This window comes from Gracilinanus agilis, chromosome 4 (genome assembly GCF_016433145.1).
Source record: "Gracilinanus agilis isolate LMUSP501 chromosome 4, AgileGrace, whole genome shotgun sequence".
Taxonomy (NCBI): Eukaryota; Metazoa; Chordata; class Mammalia; order Didelphimorphia; family Didelphidae; genus Gracilinanus; species Gracilinanus agilis.
In genome coordinates, this window is record NC_058133.1 from 108,661,472 (window position 1) to 108,683,157 (window position 21,686).

The window sequence follows — 21,686 nt, forward strand, 5'->3', positions numbered from 1 at the left end:
CCATCTTAGAATCAATGCTATGTATTATTCCCAAGGCAGAAGAGCTGTAAGGGCTAGGCAATGACTTACTCAGGGTCACAAATCTAGGAAGCATCTGGGGCCATCTTGGAACCCAGGACCTCCCATCTCTGAGTCTGGCTCTCAATCCGCTGGCTGCCCCTAACTCTTCATACTTTGCAAATTACATTCTCTTGCCAGCTTCTCATGATGACTATTTTTTAAAACCCGTCCTTGGTAACAACACTAAGGCAGAAGGGCAAGTACTAGACAAACAAAGTTAAGCAACTTACCAGAGTCACACAGCTAGGAAGTGTCTTACTTATAAACACCTTCTAAGAAAGGTTGGTTAGGGATTATTATTCTCACTTGAAAAATTAAGGAACTAAATCTTGGACTCGAGCAGTGACATGCCCCAAATTAAAGAGAATGAGTAGAACCAGGACCACAACCTAGGTGTCCTATGCTCATTCCATGCAGTCCTGACAGGTGAACCTGGGGCCCCCAACATCATCAGCTAATCCTTAACGGGGACTTCTCTTCTTCACCCCTAGCGGCACCTCCCAATCCAAGCCGTGAAGTAGCTGGAGACACCATCATATTCCGGGACACTCAGATTGGCAGCAGTGCAGTATACCAGTGTAACGCATCCAACGATCACGGCTACCTTCTAGCCAATGCCTTCGTCAGCGTTCTGGGTGAGTGTGCAGAGGGTGACTTAGTACTTGAGAGAGTGTGTTGTGGGTGAAAGATGAAATGACTGAAGAAACAAAGGTTCAAGCTTCCAAGCATTTCAATGTATTAAGCAGTACATGCAAGTTGCCCAATATATCAGGAACAGGTCCCTTCCTTAGTTTAGGCCTACTGCTTAAATACAAGAGGGACAGATTTTTTTATTCATTAAAAATAATCAAATAACCCAATCAAATGAAAAGAGTCTGATTTCTAATTGGAAGAAAGATTAGGGATTTTCCAAGTTGGAGTAGGGAAAGCAGACAGGTACAATTCCTTGAATTCAGAAAAAGAGGTGTCCCACTTCCCCCAAGTATCTTTGAGCAATCAAAGGAACAAGGAAACAATAACTAATTGCAGTATAGGACCAACTTTCAGATGAGACATATAGGTTCCTTGAGATAGATAACTGTGAGAAAACTCCAGGGAGAGGTGGTCCAGTTTCCCAGAACCCAGTAATAGGTTCAAACAGTGCAGTGAGGTTTTCTCCCAATTTCCACAGTTAAATGAAGTTTTCTCACAAGACAGAAATTGGACTGGATCCATAATTGACTAGAAACTAAGCTAGCTCCAGAACTGAGTCATAGGATGGAGTCAGTGTGGTTCATTCATTTCCCCTAATTAGCCACTTGCTGTCCCAATCCTCTCAATTTCTCAATGTGGGCATCGGAGAAAGAAGGTGGCATTGTTGTGACAGGAATATTGGATAGGTCACCCTCTGATACCTTTTCTTCTTTTCCTCAGTTATAGTGATATCATCCTTAGTTTAGATGTTTCCCCAAAGAGAACAGGATAGTCACCTACGTTCTAAGGGGAGGCTCAGACCAGCTTAGATGCAGACTGTTTGGGACTGGGCTGAAGAAGAGATGAAGGTAGAACTGTAGGTAAAATTTTCTGGGTTTGGGGAGAGAATTCTGCATTTCTGCTAAAGGGAGATTTGTGTAGACATGTGGCTATGGCATTCATTCAGCCATGAAAATAAGCTTTAGTCTACTGTCCATGCTAATAAATTTGGGATAGAGAACATTGCCATTTTAGGTCTCTGTGTGGTTTATCACTTGATCTCATTATTGGAGCCAGAGCCTACGATGGGAGAATGACTCTGAATATATTTTCTGTACTCACTTCAGAAAGTGAAAGGAGTGAGAGGAGAGGGAGAAATAGTTGGAAGGGTTCAAGGACTTAAAGAATATGCAAAGAGCATTTCATCCAGCATTTGATACTGAATAATTTTGGAAAACCAGAAGCAGTGAATGGAGAGATGAATTGAAGCCAAGAAGACCTGGTTTCCAGTCACACCCCTGATACAAAGCTTTGTGATTCTGGGCAGGTCAACTCAACTCAACTGTGAGTTGCAGAGAAATGACAACCTGCATTGGTAAAGGGAGTTTCCTCACCTAGGAGTTCTCCACACCAATGAAATCATAAGTCTAGTCCCCATTCCTAATTTTAGAAAATTGAATATTATGACTGTACCCTGTCCCATTCTCATCCAATTCTGAAAGGCTTCTTAGAGTTGATTGAATGGATAGAAGAATATATATGGCCATGTAAATGAGAGATGGGAGATTTTTCCAAGGTAATCAAGGATTGCCCCCCTCCCCCAAAAAAAGAAAGAAAAGAAAATGAAAAAGGTCCAAGAAGTAAGGAGCTTAGACCAAGAAGGGTGGCCTTAGTAGTCCCAAACAGGCACTCTGTGGATTTCAGATGTGCCCCCTCGGATGCTGTCCCCTCGGAACCAGCTCATCAAGGTCATCCATTACAACCGGACTCGACTGGACTGTCCTTTCTTTGGGTCTCCAATTCCTACCCTCCGATGGTAAGCTCCAGTCACACCTGGCCCCATCTTCTACGGGGAGGGACTGCCATGTAAGTCTCCTTTGTGGCCCATAATTAGCCTTGTGTGGGACTGGAGTGGACCCTCAGCAACTACTGGAAAAAATAGAATTTAGAGCTGGGAAAGCCTTAGTGACCATCTAATCTAATCCCCCTTTGATATACAGAGGAGAAAACTGAGGGCCAGAGAAGGGAAACAATTTGCTCAAGACCACACAGTGAATTGGTGACAAAAACAGGCCTGAAGGCAGGTCTCTTGGCTTTCATTTGCCTTCTATTCTTTCTACTATAACAGAGTTCCCCTTGTGGACTGGTTATGTGCTTCTCCCTTCCCTGTCCCTAGCCACCCTCCCCACCTCCTGCCTCATTATGCTGTGGTCTCTTTTGCTGTGTTGCGAGGTTTAAGAATGGGCAAGGGAGTAACCTGGATGGTGGCAACTACCAAGTACATGAGAATGGCAGCCTGGAAATGGCCATGGCCCGGAAAGAAGACCAGGGTATCTACACTTGTGTGGCTACCAACATCCTGGGCAAAGCGGAGAACCAAGTCCGCCTGGAGGTCAAAGGTAGAGTCAGATGAGAAGCCTGTGTCTATGCTCGCCGTTCTTGGAGAACATTGACCTTGTCCACCCACAGCTGAGTGTTCCCCAGGGATCTGGCCTGAGCCCTCTCCCCACACTCTCTGTCTTGGTGATCACATCCCATGAATTCATGGGTGTCTCTGAGCAGACAACTCAGATCTTTGTATCCAGTCCTAGTCTCTCTCCTGAACACCAGGCCCATGTCACTGACTGCTTTTTGTACATCTCTAACTGGATGCCTCCCAGTCATCTCAAACTCCACATTTCCAAAATAGAACCCATTATCTTTACCCAGAAATCGCCCCTTCTTCCTAACTTCCCCATTTCTGTTGAGCATACTACTCTCCTTCAAGTCACCTCAGTTTGCAAGTCAGTCATCCTCAAATCTGCCCTTTGTGCCCCTCACCTCTCACATTTTACCTCCCCAATATATCTAACATCTGTCTTTTTCTCTCCACTCATCCAACTATTACTCTAATTCAGGTCTTCATCGCCTCTCACCTAGACCACTTCAATAATCTCCTAATTGCACTTCTTGCCTTCAATCTTTCCCTTCTCCAATCAGTATTTCACACAGCCACCAAAATGATATTCCCAAAACACACTATGTCACTTACTTTGTCACTCCTAGCCAGGTAGCACAATGGATAGAGTGCCAGACCTGGAGTCTGAAGAACCCAAGTTCTAATTTGGCCTTAGACACTAGCTGTGTGACCCTGGGCAAGTCACTTGACCTTGATTGCCTAGCCCTTGCCACTCTTCTTGTCTTAGAATTGATACTAAGAGAGAAGATAGAACCAGCTAGGTGACTTAGTGGTTAGAGGCCTAAGGATAGAAGGTCCTGGGTTCAAATCTGGCCTCAGACATTTCCTATTATATGACCCTGGCCAGGCACTTAACCCTAATTGCCTAACCCTTACTGTTCTTCTGCCCTAGAGCCAATACTAGTATGGATTCCAAGACAGAAGGTAAGGGTTTAAAAAAAAAGAATCTCTTTGGTTCTCTCACCTCTTGGATAAAATGAAAACTCCTTTTTGCTTTTCAAAGCCCTGAACAGCCTAATTCCAGCCTACTTTTCCAGGTTTATTACACAATATCTACTTCATATACATGACATCCCAGACAAGCTGGCCTACTTCCTGCTCTTTGAACATGACATTCCATCTCCTATCTCATGCCTTTGCCTGTTCACATGCCTAGGATGTCCTCTCTCCTTACCTCTGCTTCAAAATTCCAAGCTTCCTTCAATGTTCCATTCAAAGGCTGCCCCCTACACCATAGGACCTACAGGAAGCCTACCCTGATCCCCATCCCCACCCCAAGGTACTAGTGCCCTTTCTGGGAAATTACTCCGTATGTATTTTTTACTTCTATTTGTACATATTATTTTCCCCAATAAGATGGAAGTTTCTTGAGGGCAGGGACAGTTTCATTTTTGCTTTATTTTGAACATGTAGAACAGTGCCTGGCAAATAGTAGATACTTAATAAATGCTTGTTGAATTGAATCAAGTCCAAATTGGAGATATATCTACTGATTTTTCAGTGTCCATGTATGGATGATCCTCTTGGGAATACCTCACTGCAAATGTTTACTCCCAGACCATGTTCCCCTAGCCTGAAACAAGTCTGAGCTCCCTCTCTCAGCTCATGGAGTCATTTCTAGGAATGCAGACTCATAAATGTTATTGAGAGCCAAACTAGGAAGAAAATTTTGCTATTCCTACCTGAGCCAGAGAGAGAGAGAGAGAAAGAGAGAGAGAGAGAAATGGAAATTATTTTTGCATTGTCTGCTATTCTGGACAATACTATGGTTTCCCTCCATGAATACAGACATCTAGGAGCTGATTAAATTTGACTTCTTCTAATCTATGTGACAGGCCTGAGGCTTTAGGGCAGTTTGTAACACTGAGGATGGTGGGCCAATGGGCTTCTTGTACTTCCCCACAGACCCCACCCGGATAACTCGGGTACCTGAGGACCAAGTGGTCAAGAGAGGCACAAACGTCGTGCTGGAGTGTCGAGTGAAGCATGACCCCACCCTGAAGCTTACAGTCAACTGGCTGAAGGATGATGAGCCGCTCTACATTGGAAACAGGTCCCCATTCCTCTCTCCTGCCTCTTGGGCCCAATGGGGTGGCCTTCTCCCCACCCAACTTTATACTAAATTTCTTACAATAAGGCCTCACTTTAGGTTCTCTGAAGATAGCTGAAGACCACAGACTCTAGCAGGTTTGACCATGCTGGAAAGTCTTTAGATATAGGTCTAGCAACAGCCTGCAGTATCTATTGCCTGAGAATCAGCCTGGCTTTTCATCAGCCAAACCCTGGGCCATCTAGAAGGGTTGCTTCCTACAGTGAGAGAGGGAATATTCACTCCTCCTGCTTTCCCCTGATGAAGTCATAGATCTTTGAAATATTGAAGTTTCCAGTGGGGGACACGTGATATATAACCCAGTGAAAGACAATAACCAGTATCACAGGTTTCACTGAAAAGCCTCTAAGATAAATACTGCTAGATCCTATCATGCCTCACTATGAACCACTGTCTCTTCTCCCTCCTTCTCTCCCTTTTTCTTTTGACCTCTCTCTTTCTCTTCCCTCTCTTTTCTTCCTTTATCCTTCACTCTTCCCTCTCGTCCCTTTCCTTCCCTCTATTCTTTTTCCTATCCTACCTTCCTCTCTTCTCTTTTCTCCTCATTTTCTCTCATTCTTTCCTCCCCTTTCTCTTGCCTTTCCCTCTTTTCTCCCTTATTCTTCTCTCCTGCCCTTGTTTTCTTTCTCTCCATTCCTCCTCTCATGCTCTCCCTTTCCTCCTTTGTCTCATGTCTGTGAATCAATGTTCCTCATAACTATCCCTTAATGATTTGATGGTTCTGCAGGGCCAACATCACCAGCATCTTTCAGATACAGTAGCAGTGTCCTGATCCTCCGATAGAGGGCAGAGTTGACCTGGATGGCACCTTCTCCTACAAAGTTATCTTCCAAAATGAATATTCAAGCCATCCTTTGATTATTTGGTTGGCTTAATTATCCAGGCCTCTTCATAATGGGAGTTTGTTGCTCAACTTACCATTGCAGCTTTTCTCTTCTTAATTTCATCCTGGGGTCAGGAATCTCAGTGACTACTGAGTCTTATGTGACCAGCTAGGCTCCCCTGCAGAGTTTGAATTTTTCTTGCTGACTTCCTGGTAACTGAAGAGTAGCAGAAACCCCTCAACTAACCATCCCTCTTTGGGCCTCTTATTACTCTATAGTACTCAGGCCTATTTTAGGTACTTAAATGATGATGATGATAACTCTTCCTTAAAATATCGATCATATTCTTTCCCCAAAGACTTAAATAGTAGATATTCTTGGTTCTAAAGTTAACTATATTTGCAACTCAGAGCCAGTACCTGCCTCTACCCCAGAGCTGAGAGGAGATGCAAGCTTGGGGGGTAACTCTTCAAAGGTGTATTGTGAGTTGGAGGTGTGGGAAGAAGTGAGAAGATAGTATCATAATTTTAGAACTGGAAAGAACCTTAGAGATCATGTAGTCTAACCTCCTCATTGTATATGAGGCCCAGAAAAGTTAAATATCGATCCAAAATCACATAGGTAATACATAACAAAGTTGAGATTAGAACGCAGGTCCTCTGACTCCAAATCCAGCATTTTCTGTTGTACCACATTGCCTCTCAATGACGAATCAACAAGTATTTATTGCAAGCCTACTGTATGCTTGGTACAGAATAGGCTCCCTGCCTCCAGGAAGCCCAGTTGGGGAGATTAGACTAACATCATGAGACATATCAGGAAACAGTACTAGATAACATGTAGATAAGTGTGAGACAATATAGGCTATAGGGGTTCAGAGGAAAGAAAGAGTAGTTGGAACTTAACTAGTCAGAGAAGAGCTTCATGGGGGGGAAAACTGGTCCTTTAAGGTGGACTTCAGATGTGGGGCTTGGACAAATGGAGGAGCAGCAAGATAACATTTCATTGTGGAGGACATCGTGACAGGCAGAGAAGTAAAAGTGAAGGTGGAATTTGGGAAATGGTGAACCAAGTCAGGGTAGTTATGGCCATTGTTGTCTAAACCATCTTGGTTTCCTTTTTTGATTGTGACTTTAAGCATTGTATATATTTGGGATAACAGTCATTAAGATATACTAATCACCCCCATCCCCTTGCCACAAAAAAGGTGGGATAGATTTTGTCTTGATACCTAGAAGAAATTTGGCATTGGAGCTGAGTTTTTATTTCCCTCTCTAGGAAGGAAGCAAAAAGTGGCTTTCTCCTTAAGATCAGCCCCTCAATGCCTGGTTAGTTGCCTCTCCCTAGTAACTCTCCTACCTCTTCTCCTTTTCAGGATGAAGAAGGAAGAAGACAGCCTTACTATCTTTGGTGTGGCTGACCGGGACCAAGGAAGCTATACCTGTATGGCCAGTACTGAGCTTGACCGGGACATAGCCAAGGCCTATCTCACCGTGCTAGGTAACTGCCCCTGTATTTAGTGTCACTAGCCATCCCTTGCCCCTTCCCTATACACCTATACATATGGGCCAGCTTCAGAGGTCCATGCCCACATTCAGTAAAGTTCTATTAAATATGATGAGCTTGAATGAATAAATGGAACTGTTTGATCTAGCAACAAAACTTCCAGAACATCTACAGGATACCACAAAAACCTAATAATGGTCTTTTTAGCTAAATAGCTTCTCCAAGAACTCAGCTAAGTGATGCTTGACTGGTACAGAGAAGGTAGAGAGGGTTGCTTTGTTTTTTTGTTTTGTTTTAGTTTTGCCCACTTTTTACAGCTAACCCTACACCACTAAGCTGATTAACTATTAAACAGTCCTTAATTAAAGGAAGAATGAATTCTGGTTTTGTCCATTTACCTTGCCCTCCCATTTCTACCCCGTTTTCTACCAGAATCTCCTAAAGTCTCAAAGAGCTAGTCTGGGCCCATCCTTCATATCTACACTAATCTAACTATGCTAATGGGGTATATTTTCCTAGAAGGGAAATCCCCCTGGAAACAAACTCACCAATTTCTTTGTCTTCTTCATGGGTAGCTCCTGATATTTTAACAGTCGGTCTTTCTGCTGTCTCAGCCTGAGTCCTTCTGTCACACCCTGATGGAAGTGCTAAAAGTTGGATAGTAGTAGGCCTAAATATGATGGTGCCAGGAGGTATCAGAAGGGCCCTCAGCCTCACTATCCTAATCTGTAAAATGGAGTAACGATGACCACCGCTGTGTTCCCTGGGTTTTTGTACAAGCCAGCTTTTAAGACTATCATTATTTCCCTGCAGAGATGATGAAGGCTGAGGCCTTCAGCATGAGAGCAGCTCTGCCAAGTCAGAAAAGACAAGATCCTTTGCCTGTTCCTCTCCCATTAGAACAACTTAAACAATACCACTAACCTGGTTAACCTGTCTTACCTTTGCAGCTGCTCAGGTTGTTCCAACTAACCGTATGGCTCCCCTGCCCAAAGGTAACTGGTAGTAACCTCAGTAGACTCCTCCCTGTAGCCTTCCCTAAGAGATGGGGAAAGTGGGCTTGGTGGGGGGAAGGAGAGTGGGAAGATGGGAAAGCCGGGAGGGGACATGGTATGTGCTGCTTTCAGGGAAGCAACTTCTCATTCTCACTTCTTAAGCCTGTGTTTCCACCTTTCTGAGTATCATCACCTGACTGCTGCAGGGTTCCGAGGTCCCTAACCCTCAGCCATAAGCCCTCCTTGAGCTTTGGGTCATTTCTAGGAATAACCCTAGCTCCAAAGCACCCTTCCCACCCCTGGTCGTATCTCTTAGGTGAACCCTATCTCCTCTCCTCCTCAGTTTCTCCCTAACTTTGTTTCTGGAACCTTGAGAAGCCTCTCCATTCACCATTCTATTCTACAAGTGTTAAGTAAAAGTCTCAGTGGCAGAGTATTGTGCGAGGCAGTGAAGGAAGCACAAATCTAAAAGGCATGTTCCCTGCCTCCTTAGGCTTTATAGTCTAGTGGGGACAACATGTGTATGCTATATACTAAATTATTACATACCATCATTAAATTATTTATAATATATTCTCTATATACATATAAGTATACACGCATAGACATATATCTGTAACTGAAATAGGCATTAGACACAAGGCAGAGAGCTAGGTGAGACCCCTTTGACCCCTTTCTTAGTTTGCCTCCCCACTGCTTGCAGCACATCCTCACCCACCCCCAGTCCTAAAGCTCCGTCACCCCGAGGGCAGGGGGAACGGGAGGTCTTAGAATCAAGGATACCAGGTGCAAAATCGAGCCCTAGCCCTTAAAGGTGGTCTGACCCTGTGCAGCAAGTCTGTGACCTTTCTGAGACTGTTTGCCCAACTATAAAATGAGGAGAGAGGGGAATAATATTAATCAGATAACCGTTCTCTTCCTCAGATTCCCAAAGTGCTTCGCAAAGCTTAAAAACTATGTAAAAAATGGCCCATTATTACTATTATTATCTTGAATCCTTACTTTCTTACTGAGTCTAAGACAGAATGGCAAGAGCTAGGCAAATAACTGTTAAATGACTTGCCCAGGACCACACAGTTGGGAAGTGCCTGAGTCCATCACCTACTATTATTAACAACTAACGGGAAAAACCAAGAGATTTAGATTGCTCTAACCTGAGGCTACGTTAATACCTCCACGTGGTCTGATTGCCTTGTCCAGTGATGGGCAAACTACTGCCCGCAGGCCAGATGCAGCCCTTGAAATGTTCTATCCCGCCTCACAACATTATTGCTAATCTGACGAATACAATGAGTAGGATATAATATCATGAAACTTCAAAAGAGTTGCCTTAGAAACAGACTGACAGATGAGCCTTTCCTTTCCTTTGGCTCCCTCTTTAAAAAGTTTGTCCATCACTGGTCTAGACCCATGTTGGCGAAGCCATGGCACACTGTCCCATTCCGCCTCTCCACAGCACCCCAGGACATTTTTCACATGCCCCACCCCTCTGCCTTCCTCCCTCCCCTGTCTGGGGTAATGCAGGGGGCTCATAGGCAGTTTGAGGGTGTGGTTTGGACCTGCAATCTCTAAAAGGCTCACCAACACTGGCCTGGACCTTGCAGGGCAGAGAATTAAACGGGAACCTTGGGAGACACAGTATCTTCCCGCACCCCAAAATGAGTGTATCTCTAGTGGAGGCTTCAACTGATGGGTCATCCTGATATGTCCTCTGCTGGCCAGCCTCAGAACTCCCTTGAATGACTTCCTGTCTTCTTCCTCCCTCTTTATATCCATCCCCTGAGCAGTTAACCTGTTTATTTACAGACTCCCCTATCCGGTCCAAGTTCTGTAGGGGGAGCTATTGTTATGCAATCAGGAAGAGGGAAGGAGAATTATAGTATATCTCACCCAAACTCCTCCCCTTCCCTCACCAGTTCCCATGGCCCAGTTTTATCATCAAGGTCTCATGAAAAAGGGTAGCTGCAGCCGTTCTTAAAACCTCGCCAGATGTAGTCTAAAAACATTTGCTGGGGGCGGGGGAGAGATGCTCTCATTGTCTTTCTCTTCACAAGGTGCCTACCACTCATTTCTAAGCCCAAGGTAACACCGTCTTCCCTCTTTGCCCACACCCTTGGTTTTGGGGGTTGTAGGATTACCCCCACCCCACCCCCACTTGATTCCATAGCTTTAGTTCTTAATGGAGAGGAGCTAGAGAGAACCTGGAGTCATTTCCAAGTATGTAATTCTTCCACTGTCCCAGGAGAACAAACCTAATGGCAGTTTCAGCTTGGGGGTGATTACCTTGAGCCAGGGATGAACCATTCTGCATGCAGCAATATCTAGGACAGGGAACAGACTTAGGAAGTGGGTGGGAGTGGGGGAATCATTCCACTAACTCTGAGACACCTGGGTGGATTTTCTCCCTCTCCTGGCAGAGCGACCAGATCCTCCTCGAGACCTAGAGTTGACTGACCTGGAGGAGAGGAGTGTGAGACTGACCTGGATCCCTGGGGATGACAACAACAGCCCCATCACAGGTCAGTGCTTGTAGAGGGGCACTGGCCACCTGGGAGTTGAATATAAGGACACTGGCTTCCTCTTCCAGTCCTGCCTCTTTCCCTTGCTATATGAACCCAAGCAAGTTATTGAACCTCTGTTGGTCTCAGTTTCCCCATTGGCACATTAAGGACAATTGTTTTCTTTTTCTTTCTGTTTGAAATAGCTGCCACACCTATGTAGAGCACTTGAGTTATTCAGAGCTGACAGATGAAAACATTTATTATGAATGAAGTTTTTTAGGATCTATCACACCAGGGTTCCTTACTCAGACATCTTCTGAGTCTTCTGGCAAAGTCCAGTGGAGAGATTTTCTGCCCCAACTCTCACTAACAGGCCATTCCAGGTATTCTGTCTGACTCCAAGGAAGTTCAATGGCAGAGTTGAACAGATTGGTCCATTTTCTAGACCAGTGATTCCCAAAGTGGGGGTCACCACCCCCTGGTGAGTGCTGCAGCGATCTGGGGGGTGGGGTGGCAGTGACAGCCACCTATTTATCTTTCCTATTAATTGCTATTAAAATTTTAAAAAAAATTAATTTCCAGGGGAGCTAAGTAATATTTTTTCTGGAAAGGGGGCAGTAGGCCAAAAAAGTTTGGGAACCACTGATCTAGACCAACATTTCTCAAAGTGTGGTCTGCAGACTCCTGAGCATTCCCAAGACCCCCACCCCCTTTCAGGTCTGCAAGGATATTATTTTCATAATAATGCTAAGATATTTCTATTTTAATTGAGGTCAGTATCAAGATATAACCCACATAAACAAAAGCTTGTTAGGATCCACAATAATTTTTTTAAATGTCAAGAGGCCCTAAGGCTAGAAACTTGGACAACCACTAACCTATACCATCACGAAAGACTCTTGTGAGTGATTTGAGAGGAAAGTAATCCTGAGATACAGAACTAGAAGCCATACCTAATATGGGGCAGTTAAAGAAACTGAGAACATTTTGGCTAGAGAAGAAAAGACTCAGGGACATGCTTGCTATCTTAATGTACTGAAAAGATGTCATATGGAAGAGAGATTAATCTTGTTTTACTTGGCCCCAAAGGACAGAACTAGGACCAATGTGTGGAGGTTTCAGAGAGACAGATTTTTATTTGCTACTAGGAAAACTCCCTAATGACTAGAGCTATCTAGAATCAGAATGGTCTGCTTCCATCACTGCAAGTTTTCAAATGAGTTTGGTGACCAGAATCTCAAAGGTTATCTAGTCTAATGGATAAGTGAGCAGGAATACCCTCAATAATGGGCCCAGTATGCCATCCAGTGATAAGAAATCCAACTACCTGCTACAAGCAGCTCAGTCCAGCTTGGACAGCTCCCTTAACAATGAATATAATAAGAGAAATTTCTTTTCAGGTCTAGATAGCATTGGGCAATTTCAGAGATCCCTTCCCACTCAGAGATCCTGTGATTACTATAACTGAGCCTCAGTTTCTCCCTTTCTATCTTGGGAACAATTTTCCTGCCTATTCTTTTTTTTTAACCCTTGCCTTCTATCTTAGAATCAATACTGAATATCATTTCCAAGGTAGAAGAGCAATAAGGGCTAGGCAGTTGGAGTTAAGTGACTTGTCTAGGGTCACACAGTCAGGCTGTGTCCACTGAGCCACCTAGCTGCCCCCTGCGAACTCTTGATCTCTTAGGGACATGATAAATGGAAGTAAAAAGAAAAAGTCCTTGGAGAGGAAGAGTTTGGGTTCAACTCTGGGCAGTAATTCAGCTGCACTGCTGTTTCCCTTCAGAGTACATCGTACAGTTTGAAGAGGACCAGTTCCAGCCCGGTGTCTGGCACAGCCATTCGAAACACCCAGGCAGCGTCAATTCAGCAGTCCTCCAGTTGTCCCCATATGTCAACTACCAATTCCGGGTCATTGCGGTCAATGATGTTGGAAGCAGTCATCCTAGCCTCCCATCTGAGCGCTACAGGACCAGTGGTGCACGTGAGTGCTTGTAACTCATCTTCCCCAACCCAGCAGAACCCTGGCAGCTGAGGGGGCACAGTGCCCTCCTAGAGAACAATATGCACAGTTCTCTCCTAGAGAATAGCACAGATCACTTACAATAGGAGACAGTTGATTATAAACTGAATTTCTTGTTTCCCTCTACTTCTCCTGCCTTTGTGCCTATGGCTGCTCCCAGCACCTGGCATGTTACAAGGTACTCTGTGTCCCTGCCTTTGGCCAGACACTGATCAAATTAAGGCATTCTATTGTGGAAGGGAAGGGGAAAGATTGATCGTATTAAGTGGGAGTGGGCATGGGGAAGATGAGGCTACTGTGCCATGAAAAGAGCGTGGAATTTAGAATTCATTGAACCCAGGAGACCTAGGTTCACATCCCAAGCCACTTTGAATAAATCATGGCTAAGTCTCAGTTTTCCTTCTCTATAAATGAGGAGGATTTCTGAGGTTTAATCTAACTTTAAAATCTATTATCAGATAATTGGTAGTACCATACATAGATGAGTTAAATTTTTTTGGACAGCAATCCTATTAAGTATCTTTTAGGTGCCAGGCACTGGCAAGCACTATGTCTTCTAAATATTTTGCTTCAGTGAATTTGAATTTCCCAAGTTTAAACCATCTTGCAGTGGGAGTGAGGGAATAGATATCTCAAAAATATTCAAGATGTCAGAAATAAACCCACCTGAACTTAAACATTTCTAGTAAATAAGACAGAAAAATGGATAAACTGTAAGTGGGACATTAGAGAACTGCTTGTACAATGAACAGAATATACCTCACCATATACAAGCCTATAGTCTTTAAAGGGAGAGACTGCAAAAGGAAAAGATGGACAATAATGTAGGGAGCGATAGAGCCCTCTCTACAGCTAGTTTTTGTTAGACAAATAGAACCTGCACACAGGAAATGTATTTACAAGGCAATATCTGAATCAGTGCACAATAATACAGGACATCCATGTGGAAGAAAAACAGAAATATTTACGGGAGTAATCCAGGAAACCTTCCTAGAAGAAGTGAGCTTTTAATTGTATTGTGAGAGGAATTCATTAGATGCAAACTGTGTCCATTTGGGTTTCAGCCCCAGAGTCCAATCCAGGTGATGTAAAGGGAGCAGGGTCCAGAAAGAACAACATGGAAATCACATGGACGGTAAGATCTTCTCTTCATTGCTCCCACCCCCAAACCCCTTCCCTCTACTGTTGACTGCCCAGATTATGACACTGATCCTATTTCCCCAGTATGGCTGAATATTTTTCTGTGAGGATTAAAAAAAAAATAGAAGCAATTCTCTGGAATGGTTTCAGTAGAGGCCTGCCCAGGGGCAGAAAGTAACCTAGATAACCTCACGAGATTCTAAGTCTAGTAGGACAAAGTCCTATCCTCTTCTACTTGGTATCACTTTCAGCATTCGGTTCCTATAGGTCATGTTTAGAGTAAGGAAGTCTAACAAGATACATATCCAAGAGGCCTGGATTCTACTTTCTAGGGCCCCCAGAAGGATAACTCGCACTCCATGAGTCTTTATTGACAGGAGATAAGATCCAGATTTTGGAATACAGAATGAAGAATGAATCATTGTTTTCCAGGACCTAATAATTTTGGGGGGCATAAGGGGATAAGACAGGCCTACACACAGGCACTCAGAACATGCATTATGTACTTACTATGTGCCAGGCTCAAAGAATACAAATGCAAGCAAACAAGACTATCTTTGCAGTCAGGAAGCTTCCATTCTATTAGCGGAAATCTGGAAAGGGGCAAGGAAGTAGATATGTGTGCTGAGATATAATGAAGAAATAGAATGGAAGTGGGGGGGGGGCGCCTGATACCCAACAAAATAAAATGGAAGATCACTTCTTAGAGCCAGAGGACCCAGGACCAGAGCCCAAGGTAGTATTTAGGAGGAGTGGGATATGGGGAAATGAGGATAATGGCTGGAGTATAGGAAGTAAGGCAAGGAAGGAAGGAAGGAACTCCCTCTAGCAATGCAAATCAGTACCTTCTCTGCAAATTATATTATTAGGTAGTTGCCTAGGGCACTGAGAAGTTAAATGACTTCTCTGGGGTCCCACATCCCTATGTATGTCAGAGGTATGACTTGAACCCAGATCTTCCTGACCCCAAGCCAGGTCCTCTAACCATTATACCATATTGCCTCTCATGATTAGAAATAAGGTGCATGTGGTGTTCTTAGCTTTTATGGAGCGAGGGGGCCATTGGCTCCTGCTTTACTTTTATAAGTAGGAGACTTGGGGAGGGAGGGGTATTGACCACAGGCAGAAGCACGGGGAGAAGTCGTGTGACCCAGATTCCTCCCTATCCCTGCTGTCTGGTCTGTTTCCTTCTTGCTCAGCCCATGAACGCCACATCTGCATTTGGGCCCAACCTTCGATACATTGTCAAATGGCGGCGGCGAGAAGGAAGGGAGAGCTGGAACAATGCCACAGTGTGGGGCTCCCGTTATACGGTGGTGCAGACCCCTGTCTATGTGCCTTATGAGATCCGAGTGCAGGCGGAGAACGATTTTGGGAAGGGACCTGAGCCAGACACCGTCATTGGCTACTCTGGGGAAGATTGTGAGTACCCTCCTTTCTCTTCTTCCGTCAAGGGCCCTTCTGCTCCTACCAAAGGCCCTCACTCCCTGCCTGCTGGGCCCATGGGGAAGACGAGGGTTACAGCAAACACCCTCGAAGGACCAGCCATAGAGAGCCAAATGAAGGGAATAGAAGAGAATGGTGGCCAATCTTGCTTCTAGCCATAAGTCCTTGTTCCTATGTGCACCCCATCTTTACTCCAAGCTGTGAACCTTAAACAGAAAAGGAGAGTTGGAGGTGGGGGCATTTGGAAGCTAGTGCCAAACTAGGGGTCGATACAGGTCTTACAGATGATCGCCAGGAAAACTAGCAGGGACCTGAGCACTCCTGTGTTGGCCTTCATGCCCATGAAGTCTCCACCCCAAGGTGACTTGTTGCTTTCCTAATGCAGTGAACCACTAAGGTCTGAATAGTATCATCTGATGTCAGAGAGAGTTAAACCAATGTCCCGCTTTTGAAGGAGAAAGGAAACAGCTTTGGGTGATTCATTTCTCTTAGGTTGCAACTAGGTCTGAGGGGGGGCTCTTAGAAAGAGACCAGCTGCATCCAGGCTGGCAGATTGGAATGGAGATGAGGCCTGTGCTTCATGGAAATGCTTGACTCAGGACTGAGCTTCTAATGGCCATTTGAGGACATAAATAGAAGAAATCATCAGGATATATTCTCCTCTTCCCTGACTTCTTGGCAGTCTCCAGATAGAAAGACATAAGTTGACAGAGGACTTTGGTTTTAAATGTAAATTCATGGGCTGCCTCCATGTCCCTGTTGCCCACCAGGACTTCTGTTCGTGCTTGTGTCTAATGCTTTAGTAGAGTAGAAACAGGGAGGAAGGAGAGATTGCCATCCAGAGCACAGTGGGAGTAGGTTGGCCTGCTTACCAGGAAAAAGGAGAGCCTCCAAGGGATGGGAATTCTGAGTTCCTTTCCAGGGTAGTCACTGAGGACCATTAGACTAGACTAGGCCACAATGAGCGATATAAGGGCTATAGACAATATAGGAAAGGTAAGAAGAAAATCTTCAATAGGTAAGAAGAAGCTCTTCCATCAGAAAGCATACTCACACACAAACCCCTGAAGTTCACTACATCCAGAGCCCCTTCCTGGGTGCTAGGGTTGGGTATTGGGGAAGTAGCCTTGAGAAAAATGAGATTCTCCCTACCCTTGGTGACCTCCTAGCTTGACTGGGGTAGCATGCTCTCTGCTCTTGAGACTCTCTCACAGCTTGCTAAAGGCTTGTGGGGAGTAACTGTGGAAAAGAAGAAGCCAGAAAGGATTTCAAGGAACCACAGGGGGTCACTGTAAGTCCGCCTGCATAATCAAGGTCTCATCTGTCTTCCCCCACATTGCAGATCCCAGGGCTGCACCCACTGATGTAAAAGTTCGAGTCCTGAACAGCACGGCCATCGGCCTTCAGTGGAACCGAGTCTACCAGGACACGGTCCAGGGTCAGCTTAGAGAGTATCGAGTGAGCAAGCAGCCAACCTCCTGGGCCTACCTAACTGCCCAGCTGACTAACCAGGGGCTGGGGGGGCGGGCAGCAGATGGCTGGAGCACTAATTCTGGGTGGGGTAGACAGGTTTATCAACCCAGCTTGGGAAGCTGATCCTAGAAAAAGTGGGTACCAGAGATTCTCTTTTCCAATAACTGTCCAGGTCATCACCAGTCTCTTTGTTGGATGAATTTGCCCAGCAGAGGGCCACAAGAGATGGAGAGTAGGTTTGGATTGACATAGCAAAGGCTATCACATATTACACAAAGACATGTGTAAGCCCCCATATGGGTGTGAAGAGAATGTTATGTCATTTCTGAAATACTCCCTACCCCATCTCTTAATAGCTGCTGGGTTCCTCCCCCTTGCCGCCTCCTCCCCTAGTAAATGTTGTTTGTGGCAAGGAGGTCAACCCTTACCTTCTGCCTTGGAATCAATACTGTGTATTAGTTCCAAGGCAGAAGAGTAGTGAGGGGTAGGCCATGGGGGTTAAGTGACTTGCCCAGGGTCACACAGCTAGGAAGTGTCTGAGGCCAGATATAAACCCAGAACCTCCCATCTCTATGCCTGGCTCTCTATCTACTGAGCCACCCAGCTGCCCCCATAAATGTTTTTAAATCCCAAACTAACTGAGAATGCAACTAAGAGGCCTCAGACTCCTTTGGTATGATCACAGCCAACTCTCAATTTTCCAGGGACTGATAGGCTGGTATGTGTTACCCAGGCCCAAGATTTCTTTTGTGACATCTCTGCTCATTCACCACTCCTTCTGAAGAGTGGGGAAAGAAGCAAAAAAGCAATGAGACTCAAATTAATGTATCACAAGGCTCCTCTTTTATTTAGATCAGGTAAAAACTGAAAAGGTTAAAAAAGCCATAGAGTAGGGAAGGGTTATAACTGAAACAATTAGTGCAGACTATCTTTGGGTTCTTTTTTCCTGATCTATGACCAATAGGATCATTCAGAGTTGGCTGTCGGGCAAGTCAGGGTGGGAATGGAGGTGGAACCCATTCCTAGGAAATAAAGTAGGTAACAAAGGGAAGCAAAGACCTTAAGATAAAGTCTTACCTCAAAGCTTGTTTGCTCGTATACTCACATAGCCCACTTCCCTGGGAGATTTTCTGCCCAGGGCTGAGGGTCCTAAAAACACCCTAACTGACCTCTTTCCCATCTAAACCTAAACTTGCTCTCCCTAACCAGCCCTGGGAGTTCCAGATAACACTGGCAGGGAGGGGATGAGAGGGAGCAAGGAATGTGGACAAGGAGTAACAAATCTATGAATTTCCACTTTCCCCTCTTATAATACTGCAGGTACCGAACCTTAGAGTTGGAAGGAACCTCAGGAGGTCGTTCAATTGAACCTCATGCCTGATATATGCACAATACCCCCAATAAAGGGAAATTGCTTCCTGAGGTCATCCTGTCTAACCCCCGTCTCTAGAAAGAATAGTATCTAACATTTTCCAGATAGATGGCTCTCTAGCCTATTCTTAAAGATCACCAAAAGGTTTGGATAGAAACTATCTGGTGTCAAGGAATTAGACTGTCATCTTCCAAAATTTTCCTGTTATATAAATTTTCAAAAAATTATTATCTAAAAAGTATCTAAAATATTGTCTAAAAGTGTTATCTAAAATTCTTCACTTATTTCTTATCTAAAACCTACTAATCTAATTAGGGTTGATGTGGTCTTTAAGCACAAAGCAGTGTTCATTCTGCCCTGGGCTCCTGGATCTTATTTATGCCTGTAGCTGACTCACTGAACAAAGCTTAACAGCCTTGTAAATAAGTCCCCAGGGTGGACCAGCACAGGCAAACATTTAGCCATCCTGCCTACCCACCAACTCCTGGGAGGTGACATGGATCAGAAAATGAATAAGACCAACAAGCTATTTCACTCCTCTGCCATAAATTTGTGCTCACCTCAGCCTTTTCAAGGCTACACCACCAATCTTGAGTTGGGGTTCTGAGGCTGTGCTGGAGTCTCCTGCTTGTCTGAGATTTGGAGAAAATTATGAGCCAAAGAAAGGCCAGTCACCATCAACCACTAACAACTAACCAGATGCCTGGGATGGCAGACCCCTCACTGGTCTGCCTTTGTCCCCAAGGCTTATTACTGGAGGGAGAGCAGCTTGCTGAAGGGCCTGTGGGTGTCTCAAAAGAGACAATTTGCCAGTTTCTCCAGCGACCGAGCCCGGGGTGTAGTGTCAAGCCTGTTTCCCTACAGCAACTACAAACTGGAGATGGTTGTGGTCAATGGGAGAGGCGATGGGCCTCGCAGTGAAGTCAAGGAATTCACCACCCCAGAAGGAGGTAGGTCTTCATGGCAGTACCACTCAGGCAAGGTCAGGATTGCTACCCTGACCAACCCTGCTCAAGTTGGTATTGCCTCCATGTGATCTTGAGGAACCTGTGAACCTCCACAATCTCTGACTGGCTTCATAGTCTGGGTGACCTCCAGCAGAAAGGCGGTAGAGAGGACAGCTGTTCGGGACAGGAAGAGACAATTCCAGATCTGATATTATGGACTGACTCCTAAGGGGTCCACCTAGATCCTTGACTGGTTCCCAGGCTCTCCCGTGACTGGAGACAAACAACTCATGAAGCCTGGCCCCTGGGGGACCCCAATTCAAAAAAGATGCAGTAGCTTTGTCAGTGTCATAAGAACATACTCTCCTGTTCAACCTCAAAAGAATCCTCTTCTGAGAGTTAGAGCTTAGCATTGCACTCAGGGCATGGTGGACACTCAGTCAGTGCTCATTTAATTGATTGTGAGTTGGCTGCTGGTTCTTCAGCATCTCTGAGCTCAGCTGCAAAGATCTGAAGTCCCAGAACACCCCCTTCCAAGCCTAGGGCAGTGGACTCCACCTCATGGTCTTCTAGTTTTTCACTCTTCACTCCTACATTGTTGGTTCAATATTATATTGATCTAGTAAGTAGTTGAGCAGGTTCTGTTACCTTCATGCTTGTGTTTTGTTTTTCCTCTTTCCCTTCATCTTCCTGCCCTTCTCCCCTGCTCTCTTCTCCTTCCCCAAGTACCCAGTGCCCCCAGACGTTTCCGAGTCCGGCAGCCCAACCTGGAGACAATCAACCTGGAATGGGATCACCCAGAACACCCCAATGGGATCCTGACAGGATACAATCTTAAATACCTTGCCTGTATGTATGGTTCATCCTCCCCATGCCTCTTCTTTATCTGGGAATGACAAACCCCATTCTAACCCCTCTTAGCCAGGGAATCAGACTGAACCCATTGTACTAAGCAGCCCCTTTGTGAAAGATACTCTAGCAAATACTTTGATCTAGTAGAGGAAAGATAGTCACTTCCTGCCCTTAAAGAACTCAAAGTATGATGGAGAAAGTACCTGCCCATAAGGAACTCCCATTTTAGAAATCGTGCCTGACTTGGGCAAACTCCCAGGCTGATGGGATGGGAAAAGCAGGAGCACACCCTAGATCCAGGCAAAAGGACCCAGGTGGATGATACTCAGGAGCTTTCAAAGAAACATATAAACATATAGAAATATATATTGCTTGTAGGTGCTATTGACTATTGCCTCGAGTGGTGGGGAAGGAGGGAGGAAGAGAATCTGAATTGCAAAATGTCAGAAAACAATTGTCAAATTTTATTTCTACATGTAACAAAAAAAATTTTTTTTTAATTTAAAGAAACACATAAACTAGTAGAGAGTTAAAAAAAGAGAGGGAGGAGAGAAGTATATCATAGCAGAGCAAACTGAACCCAGGTGCTGAGGACATGTGGAATGAGGAGATTCAGGGGTTGGCCTCTCTCCACCTCTAGAACAGTTACCTCACTTTCCCACTGAGGCTTATCCCTGGGGTCTCAAGGTATCAGAGGAGTGTTCATTATTTCCAAAGATCTCCAGAGATTCTAAGAACTAAAAATAGGTGGTGCAGCAACGATCCAGGAAGCTTAAAGGGTCTGTTACTTTGCTGTTGAACATTACAGTTGTCCTACAATGGACTTTTTTGTACTGTTCAAAATGAGACTTTTAAGCCTGACCCCTGAATCCTTTGAAGTCTGTTGAATGGGCCCTTTAAGGAAGCAGCCAGTAATCATTGAAATCAAGCCCAGTGGCTTTGCACTAGATGGTGGTGGTGGTGGTGGTGGTGGTGGTGGTGGTGGTGGTGGTGGTGGTGGTGGTGGTGGCGGTAGTGGTGGTGGTGGTGGTGGTGGTGGTGGCGGTAGTGGTGGTGGTGGTGGTTGTTAAAAGAATAAGATATCTTTAGAGCTTCAACATATGGTCTACAAAACTTCAATGTATAGAGACTTTAAGATTTTAGACCAAGCCTTTCAGATGTGGTCTAAATAGGAACAGTTACTTAATTTGTCACTGAGCTAGGGACATCATTCAGTGAGTTCAGTGAAAATAGGAACTGTGTGAATACATAGTCCTGCAAAAGAACTCAAGAAATCATTCCATTTGAGGCCCTGATTTCAAACCCAA

The 21,686-nt window shown here is 44.9% G+C and overlaps 1 protein-coding gene across 1 annotated transcript in view; it reads left to right on the forward strand.

Moving 5' to 3' along the window:
• NFASC (neurofascin) overlaps positions 1 to 21,686 on the forward strand; it is a 248,354-nt gene that overhangs the window by 184,805 nt on the left and 41,863 nt on the right. The window contains exons 13-25 of the mRNA XM_044674931.1: positions 552 to 695; positions 2,437 to 2,548; positions 2,965 to 3,131; positions 5,096 to 5,243; positions 7,500 to 7,624; positions 8,581 to 8,625; positions 11,043 to 11,144; positions 12,913 to 13,110; positions 14,214 to 14,284; positions 15,489 to 15,711; positions 17,078 to 17,193; positions 19,326 to 19,530; positions 20,254 to 20,376. Of these exons, the coding sequence (XP_044530866.1) occupies positions 552 to 695; positions 2,437 to 2,548; positions 2,965 to 3,131; positions 5,096 to 5,243; positions 7,500 to 7,624; positions 8,581 to 8,625; positions 11,043 to 11,144; positions 12,913 to 13,110; positions 14,214 to 14,284; positions 15,489 to 15,711; positions 17,078 to 17,193; positions 19,326 to 19,530; positions 20,254 to 20,376 (1,779 nt within the window). The remainder of the gene's footprint in view (positions 1 to 551; positions 696 to 2,436; positions 2,549 to 2,964; positions 3,132 to 5,095; positions 5,244 to 7,499; positions 7,625 to 8,580; positions 8,626 to 11,042; positions 11,145 to 12,912; positions 13,111 to 14,213; positions 14,285 to 15,488; positions 15,712 to 17,077; positions 17,194 to 19,325; positions 19,531 to 20,253; positions 20,377 to 21,686) is intronic.